Source organism: Dermochelys coriacea, chromosome 2, assembly GCF_009764565.3.
Source record: "Dermochelys coriacea isolate rDerCor1 chromosome 2, rDerCor1.pri.v4, whole genome shotgun sequence".
NCBI classification, from domain to species: domain Eukaryota; kingdom Metazoa; phylum Chordata; order Testudines; family Dermochelyidae; genus Dermochelys; species Dermochelys coriacea.
The window spans coordinates 241,162,189-241,182,005 of NC_050069.1; the positions used below are offsets into that span (position 1 = coordinate 241,162,189).

General features: G+C 41.4%; 1 protein-coding gene across 3 annotated transcripts in view; it reads left to right on the forward strand.

Annotated features, from left to right (window-relative positions):
- ZEB1 (zinc finger E-box binding homeobox 1) overlaps positions 1-19,817 on the forward strand; it is a 216,275-nt gene that overhangs the window by 183,877 nt on the left and 12,581 nt on the right. For all 3 annotated transcript variants that reach the window (XM_038388627.2, XM_038388628.2, XM_043509537.1), the window contains 2 exons: positions 3,363-3,565; positions 19,458-19,563. In XM_038388627.2, the coding sequence (XP_038244555.1) occupies positions 3,363-3,565; positions 19,458-19,563 (309 nt within the window). The remainder of the gene's footprint in view (positions 1-3,362; positions 3,566-19,457; positions 19,564-19,817) is intronic.

Consider the following 19,817-nt stretch of genomic DNA (forward strand, 5'->3'; position numbering starts at 1 on the left):
GGTTACTGGTGGAGTTCCTTGGGAATCAGTCTTGAGACCAACCTTATTTAATATTTTTATTACTGACGTTGACACAAAAGGTGGTAGTGTGCTAATAAAATTTGCAGATGACACAAAGTTGGGAGGTATTGCCAATACCAAGGAGGACCGGAATATCATACAAGATCTAGATGACCTTGTAAACTGGAGTAATAGAAACGGAATGATATTTAATAGTGCAATGTGCAAGATCATGCATTCAGGGACTAAGAGCAAGAATTTTTGCTATGAGCTGAGGATTTATCAGTTGGAAGTGACGGTGGAGGAGAAAGAGCTGGGTGTATTGGATGATCACAGGATAACTATGAGCCATCAATGTGATGCTGCTGTGAGGAAGGCTAATGCAGTCCTAGGATGTATCAGGTGAGGTATTTTCAGTAGAGACAGGAAAGTGTTAGTATCATTATACAAGCCACTGATGAGACCGCATCTGGTGTATTTTTTGCAATTCTGGTCTCCCATTTTTAAGAAAGCTTAATTCAACGTGGAACAGGTGCAGAGAAGGGCTACTAGGGTCTTACAATTCAAAGAGCTTGGCTTGTTTAGTCTTACCAATAGAAGGCTGAGGGGAGACAGGATTGCTCTGTATAAATACATCAGAGGGATAAATACCAGGGAGGGAGAGGAGTTATTTAAGTTAAGCATCAATGTGGAACCCAGAACAAATACATATAAACTGGCCATCAACAAGTTTAGGCTTGAAATTAGGCCAAGGTTTCTAACCACTGTTCCCTCTACGCTGTGCGCATGTGTGCACACAGATCCGAAACACCGCGTGCATAAAAATTTGCACAGAAGTACAAACATTTGCACAGAAGAAATTTTTTGTGCACATGGCTGGTCAAAAATTAGAGGGAACATTGTTTCTAACCATCAGAGGGGTGAAGTTCTGGAGCAGTCTCCGAAGGAGAGCTGTGGGGGCCAAAAAACTAACTAGCTTCAAGACTGAGCTTGATAAGTTTATGGAGGGGATGGTATGATGAGACTGCCTACAATGGCATGTGGCCCATTGGCAACTGCCGGTAGCAAAAATCCCTAATGGCTGGAGACGGGACACTAGATGGGAAGGGCTCTGAATTACTCCAGAGAATTCTTTCCCAGGTATCTGCCTGGTGGGTCTTGCCCACATTCTCAGGGTCTAACTGATCATCATATTGAGGTCAGGAAGGAATTTTCCCCTGGGTCAGATTGGCAGAGTCCGTGGGGTTTTTTTAACCTTCTTTTGCAACATGGGGCATGGGTAACTTGCAGGTTTAAACTAGTGTAAATAGTGAATTCTCTGTAACTTGTCTTTAAACTATGATATGAGGACCCCAGAGCTTAGGGGGTCTATTACAGGAGTGAGTGCATGAGGTTCTGTGGCCTGCAGTGTGCAGGAGGGAAGACTAGATGATCACAATGGTCTCTTCTGACTTTATTAAGAGTATCTGAGTAAGAATATACATTACAATTTTAAACATAACCAGTGTCTCATAAGAGACTTGGCACAAGATGTCAGAACATGTAAGTATTATAGCTGAGTGAGTTTAATATTTATTTAATTTTCTTTCTTGATATAGGAATTAGATACAATGCTCTTGTCAGATATTTCTCAGCTATTATCTGCAAAAACAGTAGAGTTTTCAGTTGCCTAAGTCAGTGGTTCACAACCAGGGGTATATGTACCCCTGGGGGTTTGCCAAGGTCTTCCAGGGGGTACATCAAATCATCTAGATATTTGTCTATTTTTACAACATGCTACATAAAAAGAACTAGAAAATCAGTACAGACTAAAATTTCATACAGATAATGACTTGTTTATACAGCTCTAAATACTATACACTGAAATGTAAGTACAATATTTGTATTCCAATCAATTTATTTTATAATTATATGGTGAAAATCAGAAAGTAAGCAATTTTTCAGTAATAGTTTGCTGTGACACTTTTGTATTTTCTGTCTGATTTTGTAAGCAAGTAGTTTTTAAGTAAGGTGAAACTTGAGGGTACACAAGACAAATCAGACTCCTGAATCACGGTTAAAGTTGCACCCTTCCCCCCCACCCCCATCTGAAATGGAGCCTCCGGGGGCAAGCAAGGAATTCGTCCCCTCCCTCCCATATGCTGCCTGGTGGCTTGACTGGAGCTGCCCCCCGAGATGTAGAAGTCAAACTATACCTATGCCTGCAAATATGAGCATTACTTACCCTGAAAATGCAAAGACTAAGAAGGGACTTAGTTGAGAGACACAACACTACAAAGGATATAGTGAAAATTGATACAAGTCTCCTCTTTTCCTTGTCCCTCTGTGCAAGAACAATGGAACACTCGATAAAAACTGAAAGGCACTAAATTCCAAGCAAACAAAAGGAAATGCTTCTTTATGGAGCATATAATCAGCCTGTGGTATTAATTGCCACAGCTCATCAAGATAAATAATTTAGAACTACTTTCAAAGGTACTGGTTAATTTTATGAGTATTAATAATATTTGTAGTTTTGCAAGTTAAAATAACAGTCCATGGACATTTACATCTTGTGTTTCAAGGTATAAGATCATAATCAGTGGGGTTCAAATAGAAATTCTGCCCTCTCCCTTGCAATAGTTCTACACAGTTGGATAAATTGCATGATGGCAGGAATTGCCTTCCATTTCCTCTGAAGCATGAAGGATTGGAACTGCCAGAGGCGCGATACTGCACTTTATAGATCAATACTCTGATCTAATATGGTAAATCCTACATTCCTAAAACCAAGTTTTTATTATCTGAAAATAAAATAAGAGACTTTTGAAATAATATTTTCATTTTTATTGTTAAATATGTGAGAAGATTAACAGCCAGGATGTTTACAATGTTGTACATAAGTTACTTTCTGTATAACATTGTTATGTTTAGATATCAGTGTAAGAGTTCTTGAATATATGTACTTACATATAAAACCATAAACATGTCTTCTCTCATACAGTCCTGTCTAGTCATAGAGAGACTAATTCTGGTTTTACTTTATGCTGGTGTAAAGCACAAGTAACTCCATCAAAGTCAGTAGAGTGACATCAATGTGAACCCGGGTGTAAGTGAGATCAGAGTCAAACCTGTTTGTTCTCTGCTTTCTTCCCTCTTTCTGCAATTGCATATTAGTGACATTTGTACCACAGGTGATGAGTGAATACATGTTAGGAAAAACTGAAATAAGAATTCTTATTCTGAGGTATATTCCTCCATGTACATTATGGAAGTTACATGAACTCACATATGTGAAAATATATCCCCAATATGTTTGTTCATATTAATATATTTGATCTTTCATTTTATCTAAATAAAGGTTTATTGTCTGTCCTTTGCAGGAACACCAGATGCATTTTCCCAACTGCTTACCTGCCCATATTGTGATAGAGGTTACAAACGCTTTACCTCTCTGAAGGAACACATTAAATATCGCCATGAAAAAAATGAGGATAACTTTAGTTGCTCATTATGCAGTTACACATTTGCATATAGAACACAGCTTGAACGCCACATGACATCACATAAATCAGGAAGAGATCAAGTAAGTGGAAGTTTTATTAATTTATATATTGATCATCATACTTGTAACAATATCTATAAAGACTTATTTATGTTAGCAATAATGCAGAGCTAAGAGTGTGGGTATACCAGATTACCTACATTCTAAGGTCCTGATCCTACGGTCTTTGCTTGGGCAAACTTGCTATTAAATTCATACTTTTCTGTAGGTAATCACTGTGGGATTAGGCCTCAAATGAGGTGCCTTCAGCCACTTCATGTACAATAACTGAATTTCTTGAAGTGTTTTATTGCCTTATAGACAGTGTGTTTTCTTGAATTTTGTACCAATAGGCTATTGATTCCTGAGCCTTGTGACTACACCAGATATTACATCAAATTTTGTACTCAACCAATGACATTTTTTTTCACAAAGATCATTTTATAATTTTGGATCTTCAAATGCGTTTTTCTTGCTTTCTTACTGCAGGAAGAATCACTGTCTTTATGAAATATAGGTTGCAAGTAGGTTCTTTATGGACATTTGAGTAATGAAAATAATTGTTTGTACATAAACGTGTTTTTCTGATCCTGAAAGGTGCTCAGATCTCACGTGCGTGCTGAGATAAGTGGAACTAACAGGTTACTCAGCTCCTCTATTCCTCTTGTATGACTGATTCTCAGGATTGATTATGATTATGATCTTGGTTTAGCTGTTACTTTGGCAGGTTGTAAGTAACTTTCCATTTGAACTTCATTAATTCATAGATTTTTTTTTTAAAGCCAGAAGGGACCAATACGATCCTCTACCCTGACCTTCTGCATAACGCAAGCCATAAAATCTCATCCATTCATTTCTGCATCAAGCCCACAACTTCTGTTTGAGCTAGAGTATATTTTTTTTTAAAAAAAAATATCCACTCTTAATTTAAAGACTAAGTCACAGAAAATGCATCATGTCTCTAGGTAAGTTGTTCCAATGGTTAATCACCATTATTGTTAAAACATTGCACCTTATTTCTGAATTTGTCTAGTTTCAGCTTCTAACCATTGGATCTCAATTTACCCTTTTCTGCTGGATTTAAGAGCTGTCTGCTATCAGAAATCTCTTCTCTATCTAGGCACTTGTGAACTATGATCAAGTCACCTGTTAATCTTCTCTTCAATAAAAAGCTCAATATGTTTAGTTTAACTCTATCACTATATAGCTATACATCTCTCACTATCATTTTTCAGTTCTCAAATCATAATTATTGCTCTTTTCTGAATCCTTTCCAATTTTTGAAGTGTGGACAGCAGAACTGGACACAGTATTCCAGTCATGGTCTCATTAATGCCATATACAGAGGTAATATTACGTCCTTACACCTATTTGTTATTCCCCTGCTTTTGCCTCCAAGAACCATGTTCATCCACTTAGCCACAGCTTTGCACTGGGAGCTCATGTTCAGTTGGTTATCTACGATTACCCCTAAATCCTTTTCAGTGTCATTAAATTCCTATCTTGTAAGTGTGGCCTACGGTCTTTGTTCCTAGATGTATGACCTTTCATTTGGCTGAATTAAAACACATGTTATTAAAATGAGCTCACCTTACCAAGCTATCTATGTCAGTTTGTGTAACTGACTTGTCTGCATCATTATTTACCACTCAATCAAATTTTGTATCATTTACCAGCAACAATTTTGTTTTCTTCTAGATCATTGATAAATATATTGAATGGCATTGGATCAATAGCGGATCCTTGTGGGACTCCCCTAGAAACACCCCATAAGTTTCCCCATTAAAAAAATTGCTTTTTGAAATCTATTTGTTAACAAGTTTTTAATTCATTTAATATGGCTGACATTGATTTTTGTATAGTGTTAATCTTTATCAGAATGTTATGCAGTACTAAGTCAAATGCAATGCAGAAATCTAAGTATATTATGTAAATAGTTACCCTTTATCAACTAAACTTGTAATATCATCAAAAACTATATAAAATTTGTTGACAAGACATATTTTTCATAAAGCCATGTTGATTGGCATTAATTATGCTACTATCCTTTAAATTTTTATACAGGTTTTTCTGTGATCAGTGTCAAGCTAACTGGCCTGTGATTATCCAAGTTATTTGGTTTACCCTTTTCAAATAGGGTACAACTTTCACTTTTTTCCAATCTTCTGGAACTTCTCCATTGTACCAAGAAATCTAACATTTCTTTCACTTGCCGCAGGAATAACTGTTTGGCAATCTTATCATACTATTTCTTGTAGTCTACTTTCTAGGTAGCTCTTTTGTAACTACTTCAAAGTAATTTGTCTTTGGCTCAAGAAGCTTGTTAGTTGTTGGTACTAAGGTTTTTGGCTGTTTCTCTAGAAGTCTCTGAACTCATGGTCCTAAGAAATCATTGTGAAGACCTGTGGTATTCCAACAAAGCTGGGTCTCAATCCTTTGAATTCACCAACATTTTTTAATCAAGTTCTTTGTTTTTTATTCTGACTTTTCTGTTAACCCATTTGACAGTGCATTGGTAAAGCTTGATGTGGTGTGCTTGAAAGTATCAAAGAGAATTGTTCAAATGAGCCATTCATGAAGTATGGGCCTTCACTTGTTAACTCATCTGGAATCCAGTGCAATTTATTACACTATTACATTGCTATTTGACATGAGGTGCAAACCTCATTTAAAATAAAAACTCATCAGTAGTCTATCAAGAAGAGGCAAACTTTTCCATTCACTTCAAACAGATCTGTGCTAGCCTTGGACCAAGTTCAGTCAGGAATCTTACGTGATTTCAGAGGGTTTTTTACATTCCTTTCCCCACATATATTGCAGACTTCACATTTTGGGTACTTTTCTTCTATGGCTGAATTAATAGCTGACCAGAGGAGGATGTCTCATTCTCTGTTCTTACAGTTTTCAATACTCAGAGACAGCACGGATTATTCTTAGCATTTCTGATTTATTTGTATGATATTTATGACAGGTAAAGAATTTCTTTGTAAAGAATCCCATCATATGCAACAATTTCATCTCTGTCCCAGTACATTTTATTTTTGGATTTGCCTGAGCATTTTCCATAGGCAAGCCATGTAGAATTACACTGTCATGCTGTTGTAAGGTTGGATCATTTTGTGTTTCTTGACTCCAGTGGAACTTGTTTCACTCAGAAATAAAAGTAGTTTATAATGGTTATGTTTTCCAGTCATGGAACAGATACAATATCCTATGATTTAGGTGCTCTGTCAAGAAAAACTGGGATATCACTGTGGACAGATCAATTAATATATCTTCTCCAAGCACAGCAATGGTCAAAAAAACAAACAAAATGTTAGGATGTACAGTCGAACCTCAGAGTCACGAACACCAGAGTTACAAACTGAACACAACTCATTTGGAACCAGAAGTACACAATCAGGCATCATCAGAGACCAAAAAAAAGCAAATACAGTATTGTACTGTGTTAAACATAAACTACTAAAAAAAAAGGGGGGGGAAGTTTAAAAATAAAGATTTGACAAGTAAGGAAACTGTTTCTGTGCTTGTTTTATTTAAATTAAGATGGTTAAAAGCAGAATTTTTCTTCTGCATAGTAAAGTTTCAAAGCTGCATTAAGTCAGTGTTCAGTTGTAAACTTTTGAAAGAACTATAATGTTTTGTTCAGTGTTACAAATGTTTCAGAGTTAGGAACAACCTCCATTCCCGAGGTGTTCATAACTCTGGGGTTCTACTGTAGATGGGACAGGAAATAAGACTGAGGATATTATACTGCCATTATATAAATTGACTGCATATCCTTACCTGGAATATTGTGTTCAGTTATGATTACTTCATCTCAGAAATATATAGCAAAAATAAAAAGAGATCGAGAGTTGAATGACAAAAATGCATGGAAAAGCTTCCGCATGAGGAGAGATTGAAAAGACTGAGACTGTTTAGAGACGAGAAAACAAGAAACATGGTAGGATACAAAATAGAGAATAGAATAGAGGAAGGTAAATTGAGAGCTCCTGTTTACTCTTCCTCATAAGTTAAGAACAAAAGAACAGCCCATTCAAATGAAAAGCATCAAACTTAAAAATGATTGTGGAAATATTTTTTTACACAATACATAAATTAACTTCAGTGCTGCAAAATATCATGGTGTCCAAAAGCTTAGCCGGGTTAAAAATAATTAGATATCTATATGGCTAAAAAGAGCATCACAATTACATTAAATACTCCTGTGGGAATTCTGTGCCACTGGGCAGGCACAGAAATCATGTCTCTCTGAAGTTTTCTTTGCTTCCCTGCAGAAAATGACCAGAAAGCAAAGGGAAACTGCAAGAATGGTCACAGACCAGATGGCACCTAGTTTTCATCACCTGGAGCGGCAGTAAACAATGTGGGGTGTGGGTGGGACGGCAAGATATGGGGGGGAGGGGCGTGTGCCACTGCTCCCCCCCATTTCTTCGGGTGCAGAGCTGCCAGAGTGAGAGAAGGTGGCCGTTTGAGTTCCTAAGTCAGCAGCTGGATGCTGTCTCTGGGTCCTAGTGCCAGTCGACTTCCCCTTCTGTGTGTGCCGGGTGGCTTTCTGTACAGTGGTGAGTGCCTGCAGTGGGGCAGGGCAAGAGGGGTGGGGGAAGTGGGGAAGAAGCAGTGGGGATAGGATAGGGCAGGGTGTTGTGGGAGTGAGAGAAGAGTTGGGGCAGGGGGGAGGGGATGGGGAAGAGAAAGGGATAGGAGAATTGTGGGGTGGCGGGAAGCGGGAGCAGGTCATGCGGCATTCTCTTGGTGGTGGTGGCAGCAGCAGCAGCTGGGGCTCCCCTGTTAAGCAAGCCCATCGAACCCCCACCCTGAGGACCCCACTCCCCTGCACCTGGAAAACCCTCACCCCCGCGCACCTGGACCACCCCAACAAACCACCCAGACCCCTCACCCCACTGGACCCCCACCCTACCAAGCCCCACTCCTCCAACATCTGGACCCCCTGACCGAGCTACATCCCCCCCCACACCCAGACCACCCCTGCTGAGCTCCAACCACCTCCACAGCAGAGTCCCATTGTCACTGCCCCTGGAACCCCCCAACAAGTTTCTTCATATCCAGAACAACCACTGAGCCGCCTGCACCCCCCCACAGAACCCTCTCATCCTTCACCTGGATCCCTCCACGCTGGGATCCTGCTGGGCTGAGGCTGCCTGCCCACACCAGGTGCATCTGGCATCGAGGGGCAGGGCCTCAGGATGTTTTTGGGGCAAACCTGGCCCTCCTGCTGTGTCAGGGTCAGGTGCAGCTTCACCGGTCAGTCCCTGTTCCAGGGGGTGGGGGACTGCCGGGTTATCTCCCATTTCTGTGCAGCCAGTGTCCTGAACCCACTGCCATCCTGGAGCCTCCACATTTATTTATTGACAAATAAAATTTGCAGAATTTTGCAGAATTTTAAAATATTGTGCATAGAATTTTTATTTTTTTGGTGCAGAATTTTTAATTTTTGGCTCAGAATTCCCTCAGGAATAATTAAATAAGAGAAAATATTACAAGGGATATAAATCAGAATTCTTCCGGACATAAAGTTTTACTAGCTGAAGGGAATTAGGGGAAAAGAGTAGGTTATTCCATAATTATACATTACTGGGGACTTTCTTCTGAAGCATCTGGTACTAGCTACTCTCTGACACAGGATACTAGACTACATGGATCACTGGTTTGATCTGGCATGGTAGTTCCTAGGTACTTAAGTGAATACTCCCTGTAAACATTTTTTGACTTTCCATTGGCTGTCTTACCTGCTATCTTTTAGTTGACTTGGTTCCACAAGTATGGATACTTTCACTTTAAGTACTGCTGGATGTTCCTAATGGTAAATGTGTTGGATGGTTCTAATGTATTCTGGTTGATACTTTTCAGAGTAGCAGCCGTGTTAGTCTGTATTCGCAAAAAGAAAAGGAGTACTTGTGGCACCTTAGAGACTAACAAATGTATTAGAGCATAAGCTTTCGTGAGCTACAGCTCACTTCATCGGATGCATTTGGCATCCGATGAAGTGAGCTGTAGCTCACGAAAGCTTATGCTCTAATACATTTGTTAGTCTCTAAAGTGCCACAAGTATTCCTTTTCTTTTTGGTTGATACTTGTTACTGTATACATGTTAATTTATCATTTAAGTAAGTTATAATTCTTTGAGTAGTGTCCCTGTGGGCACTCCACTTCAGATGTGCTGGACCCTGCACCTTTTGATCAGAGATTTTTGATAACAGTGCCCATTTGGCCCGTGTATGCACCCCATGCATTCTTTTGTCCCATGCCAAGATTTATACTGGACTGAATAAATGAATGGCCCTCAGTACCTTCTCAACCACTTTTAGCCCAAAATGGAGTTTACTGTGTGCCTGTTCTCTAATATTTAGCTTTTTCCTCAAATAGTTACCTTATACTGTAGTTACTTACTGTTATAGTGTTATAGTTGTTGGAACAGTTGTTCCCTTTGTTTTTTCTTTAAAAACCAAAAAACATTTTATTTATAGAGATCATTATATTGTTAAGAGAGGTCCCCTTATAGGGGTTATGTTTTCTTTAGTTTGGCTCGAGAATGCCAAGCTCCCTGTGATTCAAGAGGTGCCTCTCTTGTCATGAGGCTATTCCGATAAGTGAAGGACACTCCCCGTGCCTCCACAGTCTGGGCAATGCTCATATCTTCAGTGAATAGACCTCCCCATACAGCCAGTGCCCTGTACACATGGACATCTGTCACAAGACACTGGTAGAAAGATAGATAGTACCATGGCAGTGAGTATATCTACAGTACCAAAGTCCTCATTTACATCTGCCTCTAAGCTGAAGGAAGTAAGGAGTGGATCTTCAAGAAGTTCTCTGTCACCATCTCACAAAAAGTCTACAGAGGCCACAGGTCACAAGGGGAGTTCCATGCAGGTTCCGAGTGAGACTGCTACTACAAAGGTGAAGAGGAGTCTGTCATTTAAGACAGACTCAGTACCAAGTTTGGATACCCATACCCAGAGCAGCAGAGACATGGTTGAAAAGACCAAATCCATCCTTGAACAACACGTGATAACAGTAACAATAAAATCAGTGGTATCAAAGACCACTCATCTGCCTATGGTACTGAGGGAATCCCGTATCAAGTGCTCAGTACCAGTTGTATCAGTATCAAAGCAGTCCTCTACAGGTTCCCATACAGCCCAATCTTTGATATTGTTGGTACTGCAAGAGTTTAGTTACCCTAAGGATTTTATAATATCTTCTGAGTTGGAGTCTCCTCTGTTAATGAGTGCTGGGGGTTTGTTAGTGTAAAGACTGTGTCACTGAACCCTCTATCACATAAAACATCACACTCATCTATTCTGTAAGCTGAACAGCTATCTCCCTTCTTAGAGTATGTGGAAGAGGCTCTCAAAATTCAGTACAAGATTCCCCTGGCTATTCTAGGACACATTATAGAATCATAGGACTGGAAGGGACCTCGAGAGGTCATCTAGTCCAGTCCCCTGCACTTCATGGCAGGACTAAGTGTTATCTAGACCATCCCTGGCAGGTGTTTGTCTAACCTGCTCTTAAAAATCTCCAATGATGGAGATTCCACAACGTCGCTAGTCAATTTATTCCAGTGCTTAACTGACAGAAAGTTTCCTAATGTCCAACCTAAACCTCCCTTGCTGCAATTTAAGCCCATTGCTTCTTGTCCCACCCTCAGAGGTTAAGAAGAACAATTTTTCTCCCTCCTCTCTGTAACAACTTTTTATATACTTGAAAACTGTTATCATGTCCCCTCTGTCTTCTCTTCTAAACTAAACAAACCCATTTTTTTCAATCTTCTTTCATGGGTCATGTTTTCTAGATCATTAATAATTTTTGTTGTTCTCTGGACTTTCTCCAATTTTTCCACATCTTTCCTGAAATGTGGTGCCCACAACTGGAGATAATACTCCAGTTGAGGCTGTAACTGTGCCTCAGTGGGTCACAACTAAGCATACCCAAATTCAAGACAAACTGCTGAGAAATAGAGTAGACATACCCCAAACTGGTGGTTATTCCTTCATAAGATATACTAAACCAGCAACAAAAGTAAACTTCTGTCTCACAACACTGTCTAACAAGAAGTTATAAAAGCAGTTTCCTTAAGTATTCCAATCCTTGTATCACCCCCCAAAACACTGGATTTAAAGATGAGTGGTTCTTTACAACCAGCCTCATCAAATAAAAGGTTCTTCTAATCCCAAAGGACCAGCCATACACCCAGGTCAATATATAACCCAAAAATCATGCTGTTGCAAAGCCTTTAGTATCTAAAATCTAAAGGTTTATTCATAAAAAGAAAGAAAGGTGAGAGTTAAAATTGGTAAAAGGAATCAAATACATAAAATAAATGCAAAGTTCTTGGTTCAGGCTTGTAGCAGTGATGGAATAAATTGCTGGCTTGATAAGTCTCTGGTTGCTTCCAAATCATTGGAAGGACCTCAGTCTCTTGGTTAGAATGCTCCCATTAGTATAAGTCCATAGTCCTGTAGGAAAGAGGCAAAATTGGGGTGTTTCCAGGACCTTTCATACTTTCTGCCATGTGGAAGGGAACCCATTGTTTCAAACAAAGCCCTCAGCACAACTAGTGGAAAATTACAGGTTCTTTAAAAGATGGGAGTTTGAAGTCACATGGCAAATCACCTATCCATGCCCAATTTTGCTTAGTCTTAGCAGGAAACCATTACCTATACTTCAGATGGAACATTAGCAGGACAGTCTGTTCAGTGTAGATAGGCATCTCCCATGGTCCATTTTCAGTTAAGTATTTCTTGCTGAGCCACTTAATTTGAATAGTCCCTCCAAGAGGTGCAGGCTTGTGGACATTACCACAGGAGCAAACATTTGAAATCCAGGTGTGAATCCAATACTCCTGACTTCAAATACAAAAATGATACATGCATACAAATATCATAATCCTATTCAGCAGGTCATAACCTTTCCATAGACATCTTACATGCCACATTTTGCACAAGATTTGTTGCAATTATGTAACAGCAGTTCCATCAATGATCTATATGGTCATATTTTAATCAGATAACGTCACGCTCCCCAACGCAAAATTGATGCTCCAGACACTTCTGAATGCATCACTGGAACTTCCCATTCTTGGTTCTGTATTACCACAGCTTTTAACCCAATATTAGAAGTATCAGTGTATAGCAGAAATGGTTTATCGAAATCATGTTTGACTAAAACAGGATGTTTCTTTGTAAGACTTATTATGGAAGTAAGAATATTATTGAATTTCTTTACAAACCCAAAGTAAAACTTGGTTAGACCAATAGTGCATTGGATCTGCTCTTGCACCATAATTCCTGTATTCTCATGTGATCTTGCCATTAAACTAATGAAAATAGCTAATTTATCCATACAAGCTCTGGCAAATGTTTGGAATTCAATTAACATCAAATCAATGTAGATATTGATGTTCTTCTTAGTGTAGGAATCTTGGCATTTAGACATGAAAGCAATATTGTAGCATGCCTCAGTTTCCCTTTTCGTACAGCACATTAGGTCTGCAATGTCTTTTCTCCTGTGTACAGTTTCAAGACTAGTTATAGGCATAACTGTGAAATATCAGTATCACAAGGCCTTTTAACATAAAGTGTGTTCTTATGTATCACTCTAAACATGTTCAAGGCTTTTTCAAAAAGATTATACATAATTACAGTTTTTGATATCAGCAACACATTAGTCACAAAAGTTAATATTAGCATTAATATTAACATCAAATCCATTGCAAGTGTACATTTACCAGTATTTTTGTCATGCCATGCCTTCTGTTCAACATCATTGGGGTTTTGGCACCTGTGGCTTCCATTAGTATGAAAAAGTTTTTTCCTTCCTCTGTCCTGTAGGGTAAAAATCTGAGCTCTCTGATGTAACAGAATCCATTGGCTGGCTGGATGTGTCCTCTTTGCTAACAACTACCAACAAGTCTTTCTCCCCCCAGTCAGTCAGGTAATTTACATCAACACAGACACAAGCTTATTTACTAGTTTTCAGATTCTTAACCTTTACCAACTCCAAAGCTGGACTCTGTCTTAAAGAGAGATCATCCATTTTCACAAGCATGTTAGACTTAAGGTTCTTTTGTCCTTCCATTACCAATCTCTGTTTCCACATGGAATCGGATGTTGAGTCCGCTAAGAGACTACAAGACATCTCCCAAGTGTCTACATGAGAGTTTGCCTGCCATCCCCTGTATTTCCGAAAGATCAATTGCACAGCTGTCCTGCTCCGTAGATCCAGCTACCCAGTCTTCTCTCTGAACCTGAGACACAGACTGTTCACTTACAGAATCAAGATGGAGACGTTCCTGTCCCAACAACATTGCCTCCCCAACAATCTGGTCAAACTTATAGGGCTGTTCAAAATCCCTACCAATTTTCATTCCATCTAAAACCTTCTCAAAACTATCCACACTGGGTCTTTCTAAAGCAAAGACAATGGATCCATGCACATTTGAAAGACTCTGAAACTACCTCAATCAAATCACTTCCATGCCCCTGCTTGCAAAAACTACCATGGGGATTCTTCTCCTTAGGAGCGTCTTTAAGTAGCAATTCATTTTTCACAGAAATTTTGCTCTTATCCTCTTCACTTAGTGCTTGCTTTAAAGGAACATTTTCCTGAGCAGCAACAGACTCTTTCTGGGTTTCACTTAAATCCAGAATCACCTGTGGCACGTTAAGAGAATTTTCACACAATTTCCCTTTATGCAAGCTGCTAGACTCCATAGTTAGAGAGACTCCTCTCCCCCTCTGCAACCCTTCTTGCCACTAGTTTCCACACTGTCAGTGGGTAACACGGTTAAATCACCTTCATGCTCTCCTTGTGCCCTGGCAATGATATCAACCTAGTTACACAGAGTTGCCATATCTTTACTCAGCAATATACTAGCACCAGGCAAAATAGAAGCACCAGAATCCCCAGGTCCCTGGGATTCAGTTATGACACTAACTGGATGCGACCTAGTTACAATGTCATTCTCCCTAGCAGACACAAACTTAGGAACATTTCCTTCCTGGGCTTTAATTAAATCCAGAATCAACTCTGCTACAACTGATACATTTTCAAGTATCATAAACTGAGAAGCACTTTGTCTGCTCCCAATCCCATGGAGCCACCAAAGTTTCCTCATCCGGAGATGCTGCCCTAGGAGCAGGACTTTCTGGTAATCCAACCAACAGCCTCAGCTTCAGCCTCGCCCACACGTGTTGCGATGTTGCATGGTTTGTCCTCCCCTTCCATCCTACAGGACTTCAAAGTACAGTAGAAACTCCGAGTTACAGACACCTCGGGAATGGAGGATGTCTGTAACTATGAAATGTTCATAACTCTGAACAAAGTGAAGTTCGGGCTCCAAACCCAGCAGCTGGCACTCCCTACTCAACACTGGCATGGGTTTGCAAGCTTGTCCCCCTCCCGGCAGGGGGGGTGTGTGTGTGTGTGTGTGTGTGTGTGTGTGTGTGTGTGTGTGTGTGAGAAAACATGTCCCCTTCCAGGAGAAGGGGGGTAAAAAAGTGTGTCCTCCTCCCAGCCAGGGGAGGGGAGGTAAAAACAGCATGGCCCGCTCCAGGCGAGCGGAGTGTGGGGGGTGAAAGTTGCACAGACCGCAGCCTTGCTCCTGCTCTGCCGGCAGCCCCAGCATCTTGCTGTAAATGGCTGCCCCACGCATGGGGGGGTGGTGACAGGCAGCCCAGATGTGCCTACCTTTCAGATGCAATACAAGCACTGTACAGTATTTGCTTTTTTTTTTTTGCTCTTTTTTTTTATTTCTGCTGCTTCGTTATTGATTACTTCCAGTTCCACAAGATGTCCGATTGACGGTCAGTCCGTAACTCTGGTGTTCATAGCTTTGAGGTTCTGCTGTATACTAGGACCTGTTATGTTGGGTGACTTCATCCTTGGGTATGCAGGCGGAGTTTCTCCAGGAGAATATCCATAAACTCATGGACATTCTCCAACCCTCTGTCCCTGGGAGAGTGGCCCTAGTGATTAATGATGTGCTTCTCAAGCCTGCAAGTGCTCTTTGGAGTACATTGGCCTGAATACTACTAGTGGACAAATGCTTGGAGAAGCGCTATTTTGTATCAGTACAGGGATACAAGGGATTTTATTGCCAGCTGGCCCCAAACTCCTCATAGTCACAGCAGTGAATGACAGCACCTGCCAGGGCAGATTCAAGTCCTCCCCCAAAGACAGAGATATGAAGTGCCTAGATCTCTTAGGCAGGAAGTATACACCTCATAGTCACTTCAGATGAAGATTGCGAACCAGCAAGCACTGCTGGCCAGATATGGCTTCCTCAACTAGTTGGTTTTGGCAAAGGTTGAGGAACAGTTTTCTCAAGGCCTCCTGGCATGAATTTTGTGTTTGTTACTGAGGGCAGTGTGGTGGCAAAAACATTGTTGCAATCTGCGCTTGAAGTGGCGGACACTTCAGCCAGGGCTATGGCCTCCACAGTTACTATGAGGAGAGCTTCCTGGTTTCAGATTTCTGGGATTATACTGGCTGTCCAGCAAGCAACTGAGGACTTGCCATTCAATGGCCAGACCTTGTTTTCGAATAAGACTGATGAAACCCTGTATTCCTTCAAGGATTTGAGGACCACTTTAAGGTCCCTGCGGGTGTGTACAACACACACACAGAGACATCATTATGGTGCACAGCAGCAGCAGTGATATGGGCTACAAAGCCCCTTTGTGCAGCCCTTCCCCCCAAAGATAGTGAGACTACCCCAGGAAAAGGGATAGGTCTCACAAGAGGAAGCAGTCAAGCTCAGGCCTCGCCGCTCTGTGCACCCTCCTTCAGCACTTGCTAAACATGCATTTTGACTTGTTAGGCCAGAACATTGTTCCAGTTGTTCTTCCTTCCTCATCATCCCCCTGTTCCTTTGGAGACAAGCTGGCTCACTTTTACAGTGCCTGGGTCTTGATAATGTCCAACAGCTGGATCCTAGACACTTTCGGATTGGGCTACACTTCCTACAATTCCTCTCCATGCCACCTCTCCAAACTCCACCTCCCGCCCCATCCTTCTCATGAGATACTGCTCTTTGAATAGGTCAGCTCTCTGATAGTGCTGGGAGGGGTGGAGGAGGTTCTGTGAGAACACCACAGTCCTTGGTTCTACTCCCAGTTATTGCCTGATACCAAAATCCAAGGGTGGGATCAGGCCCATCCTAAACCTCCACGTATTCAACACTTTTTCTGCCTAGCACTAAGATTGGTTTGCTAACTCCGTTGTTTACCTGATTGGATTGCTGGCTCAGCTTTTCACCGGATCAGATTGCTGGCTCAGCTTTTCACCTGGCTGTTTTCTTTCCTTACCAGACAAGAAGGCATCTTTTCTCATGTCCCAGCACCAAAAATATACATTCTACATACCACATCCTACACATGCCTTCCCGGACCAAATAGGCATTCAGTGGTTCACACACTCATGGACAATACCACTATGATGTCCTATGTGAAGAAACAAGGGGAAACTTGCTCCAGAGCACTCTGCCTGGAGGCAGTCAGCCTGTGGCAGTTCTATATTGAAGAGGACATCACCCTGATAGCTATCTACTTACTAGGGATCCAGAATTGTCTTGCGGATCATTTCAGCAGGATTTTCTCCCCGAGCCTCAAGTGGTCCCTTTAGTCAGAGGTCCTTCAGATGGTGTTCGCAACGTGGGGCATCCTTACATTCGACCTCTTTGCAACAAGGGAAAAGAAGAACTGAGCCCAGGCTCCCTCTCTGATTCTTTGCCCTGCAGCTGGAAGTCAACTCTACTGTATGCATTCCCTCCTATCCCAGTTCTTCCCCAGGTCATCGCCAAACTCAAGGCAGAGCGAGCCAGGCTCATCCTGAATGCCCCAGCATGGCTGAGGCAGCCCTATTTCTCAGATCTCCTTGCTCTGTCAGTTCAGTCTCCCATGCCTCTTCCTCTCCTCCCTGACCTCCTTACCCAGGACCCTGACCACACCCTGCATCCGGTGACCTGTTGCACCTCACTGCATGGCTGAATGAGGAGGAAGGGCATTGCACAGAGGCTGTTTCAGAGTTCCTACTTAACAGTAGGAACCCTTCCACTAGAATGTCCTACTTTGCAAAGTGGAAGAGATTTTCCATGTGGTTCTTGGCCCGTTGGACCCATCCGGTGGACGCTTCCATCCAGGACATCTTGGAGTACCTGTTACATCATCAGGACTCGGGCCTAGCATTCAATTCTCTGAGAGTGCATGTGGAAGCAATATTGCCATTTCATCCACCTACCCAAGGGAAATCTGTTTTCTCCAATACCATTGTGATGAGATTTTTGAAGGAAATCTGGCCCTCAAGCTCCCACTGGAATCTGGGGCTTGCCCTGCTCCCGTGCTCCAGCAGGGGAGCAGGGTCAGAGGCCGTTCCGCACATGCATGCTGAGGCTCCGGAAGCAGCAGCATGTCCCCCTCCAGCTCCTACGTTTAGGGGCAGCCAGGGGCTCTGCGTGACACCCCCGCAGCTCCCATTGGCCGAGAACTGTGGCTAATGGGAGCTGCAGGGGTGGCATCTGCAGAGTTGCCTGGCTGCACCTCTGCATAGCTGCTTGAAGTAAGCTCCTCCTGGAACCTGCACCCCTGACCCCCTCCCATGCCCCACCCCAGAGCCCATCCCGCATCATGAACTCTTCATTTCTGACCCCACCGCAGAGCTCACATCCCCAGACAGAGTCTGCACCTCCCCCATGCCCCAGCCCCATCCCCCTCCCATCCTCTGAACCCTTTGGTCCCAGCCTGGAGCACCCTCCTACACCCCAAATCCCTCAGCCCCACCCCAGAACCCTCCCCCTCCCCCCCATACACCCTAACCCCCTGCCCCAGCCTGGAGCCCCCTCCTGCACCTTGAACTCCTAATTTCTGGCCCCACTCCAGAGCCCGCACCCCCATCAGAGCCCTCACTGCCTCCTGCACCCTAACCCCAATTTCATGAGCATTCATGGCCCCACCATACAATATCTATACCCAGATGTGGCCATCGGTCCAAAAAGTTTCTCCACCCCTGTGGTAGAGCATCACTGGTCTTATTTTTCGTAGACAGCTTTATTTAAAATTGTTTGTTGCAAATATATTTATTTATATAATAAACTAACTCAGTTTGCTCTAGCAGTAAATGTTCCTTTCTCTCTCGCCTCTATATTGAGAATTAAACAGCTCTGACTGTACTTTCAAAAATAATATACTTGGTCAGTATACATATACATTTGTACATGTAAACTATTTATACTAAAACAAAAGTGTATTTACTTAAACTTGTATTTCTTGGCCTATGCTACTTTAAAAGAATTGTAATGTAAATAAGGCTAAAATGATGAAAATACTTTAAATGTGTAATAAATGTTCTCACAAGACAAGACATAACAAAAAGATAGTTAAGTGGCTTCATCACAATTGTTAAAAAATATTAGGTGTTTGAGGAATCCATTTATTATAGTGCATATTTTAATGTAGATTTTTTGCATGTCTTTTGAGAATAAACTGTGACTAAGAGTGCCTTTGTTGTTACTGAACCATCTTCTCTTCAGCAATCCTGTGGTGCCATTACATAAAGAATCTAAGTCCAACAGTAAGAGCTGGAAGCATGTAAATGGAAAAATCAAGTCAACTGATTAAATTTTAAACTGTCTCTAAATGCTTTAATGTTTCTTTCTTGTATTCCATATCTATTGGATGATTTTTACAAACAGAAAAGGGAATATCTTACTAAATTTCTTAGGCACGTAATCTGGCCGTATTCCCTTTTTGTAAAATTAGGGTAGAGAGCAATGTCTTTTTTTAACTGTACCAAATTTACACCAAATGTTGTGCTGAAATTTGAAATACATGAGGTTTTCCTTATGCTGTTTATTCATTACATTTGAACTTCTTTGTACTCTGAATGAATTTCAGATTTTCTCTTACAGAGACATGTGACTCAGTCCAGTGGTAATCGAAAATTCAAGTGCACTGAATGTGGAAAAGCTTTCAAATACAAACATCACCTAAAGGAGCATCTACGAATCCACAGTGGTAAATATTCCAAGTCTTGATATACATAATGAATATTATCACATGTACTCTGTATGACTTCGGCATGAAAACAATTTTGTAACTATAAGTTTAAAACATAAAGTTTATATTTTGTTCTTGGAGATACTGTAAATTCTGGCCCCAGTACTCAGCTGTGCCCAAAGTGCTTCCAGGGCAATTCAAGAGGCTTTGCAAAAGTGGCTTTAAGCTGAAACAGTTAAGCAAAACTTCAGCTGTAGTGTTAGAGTTCTGGC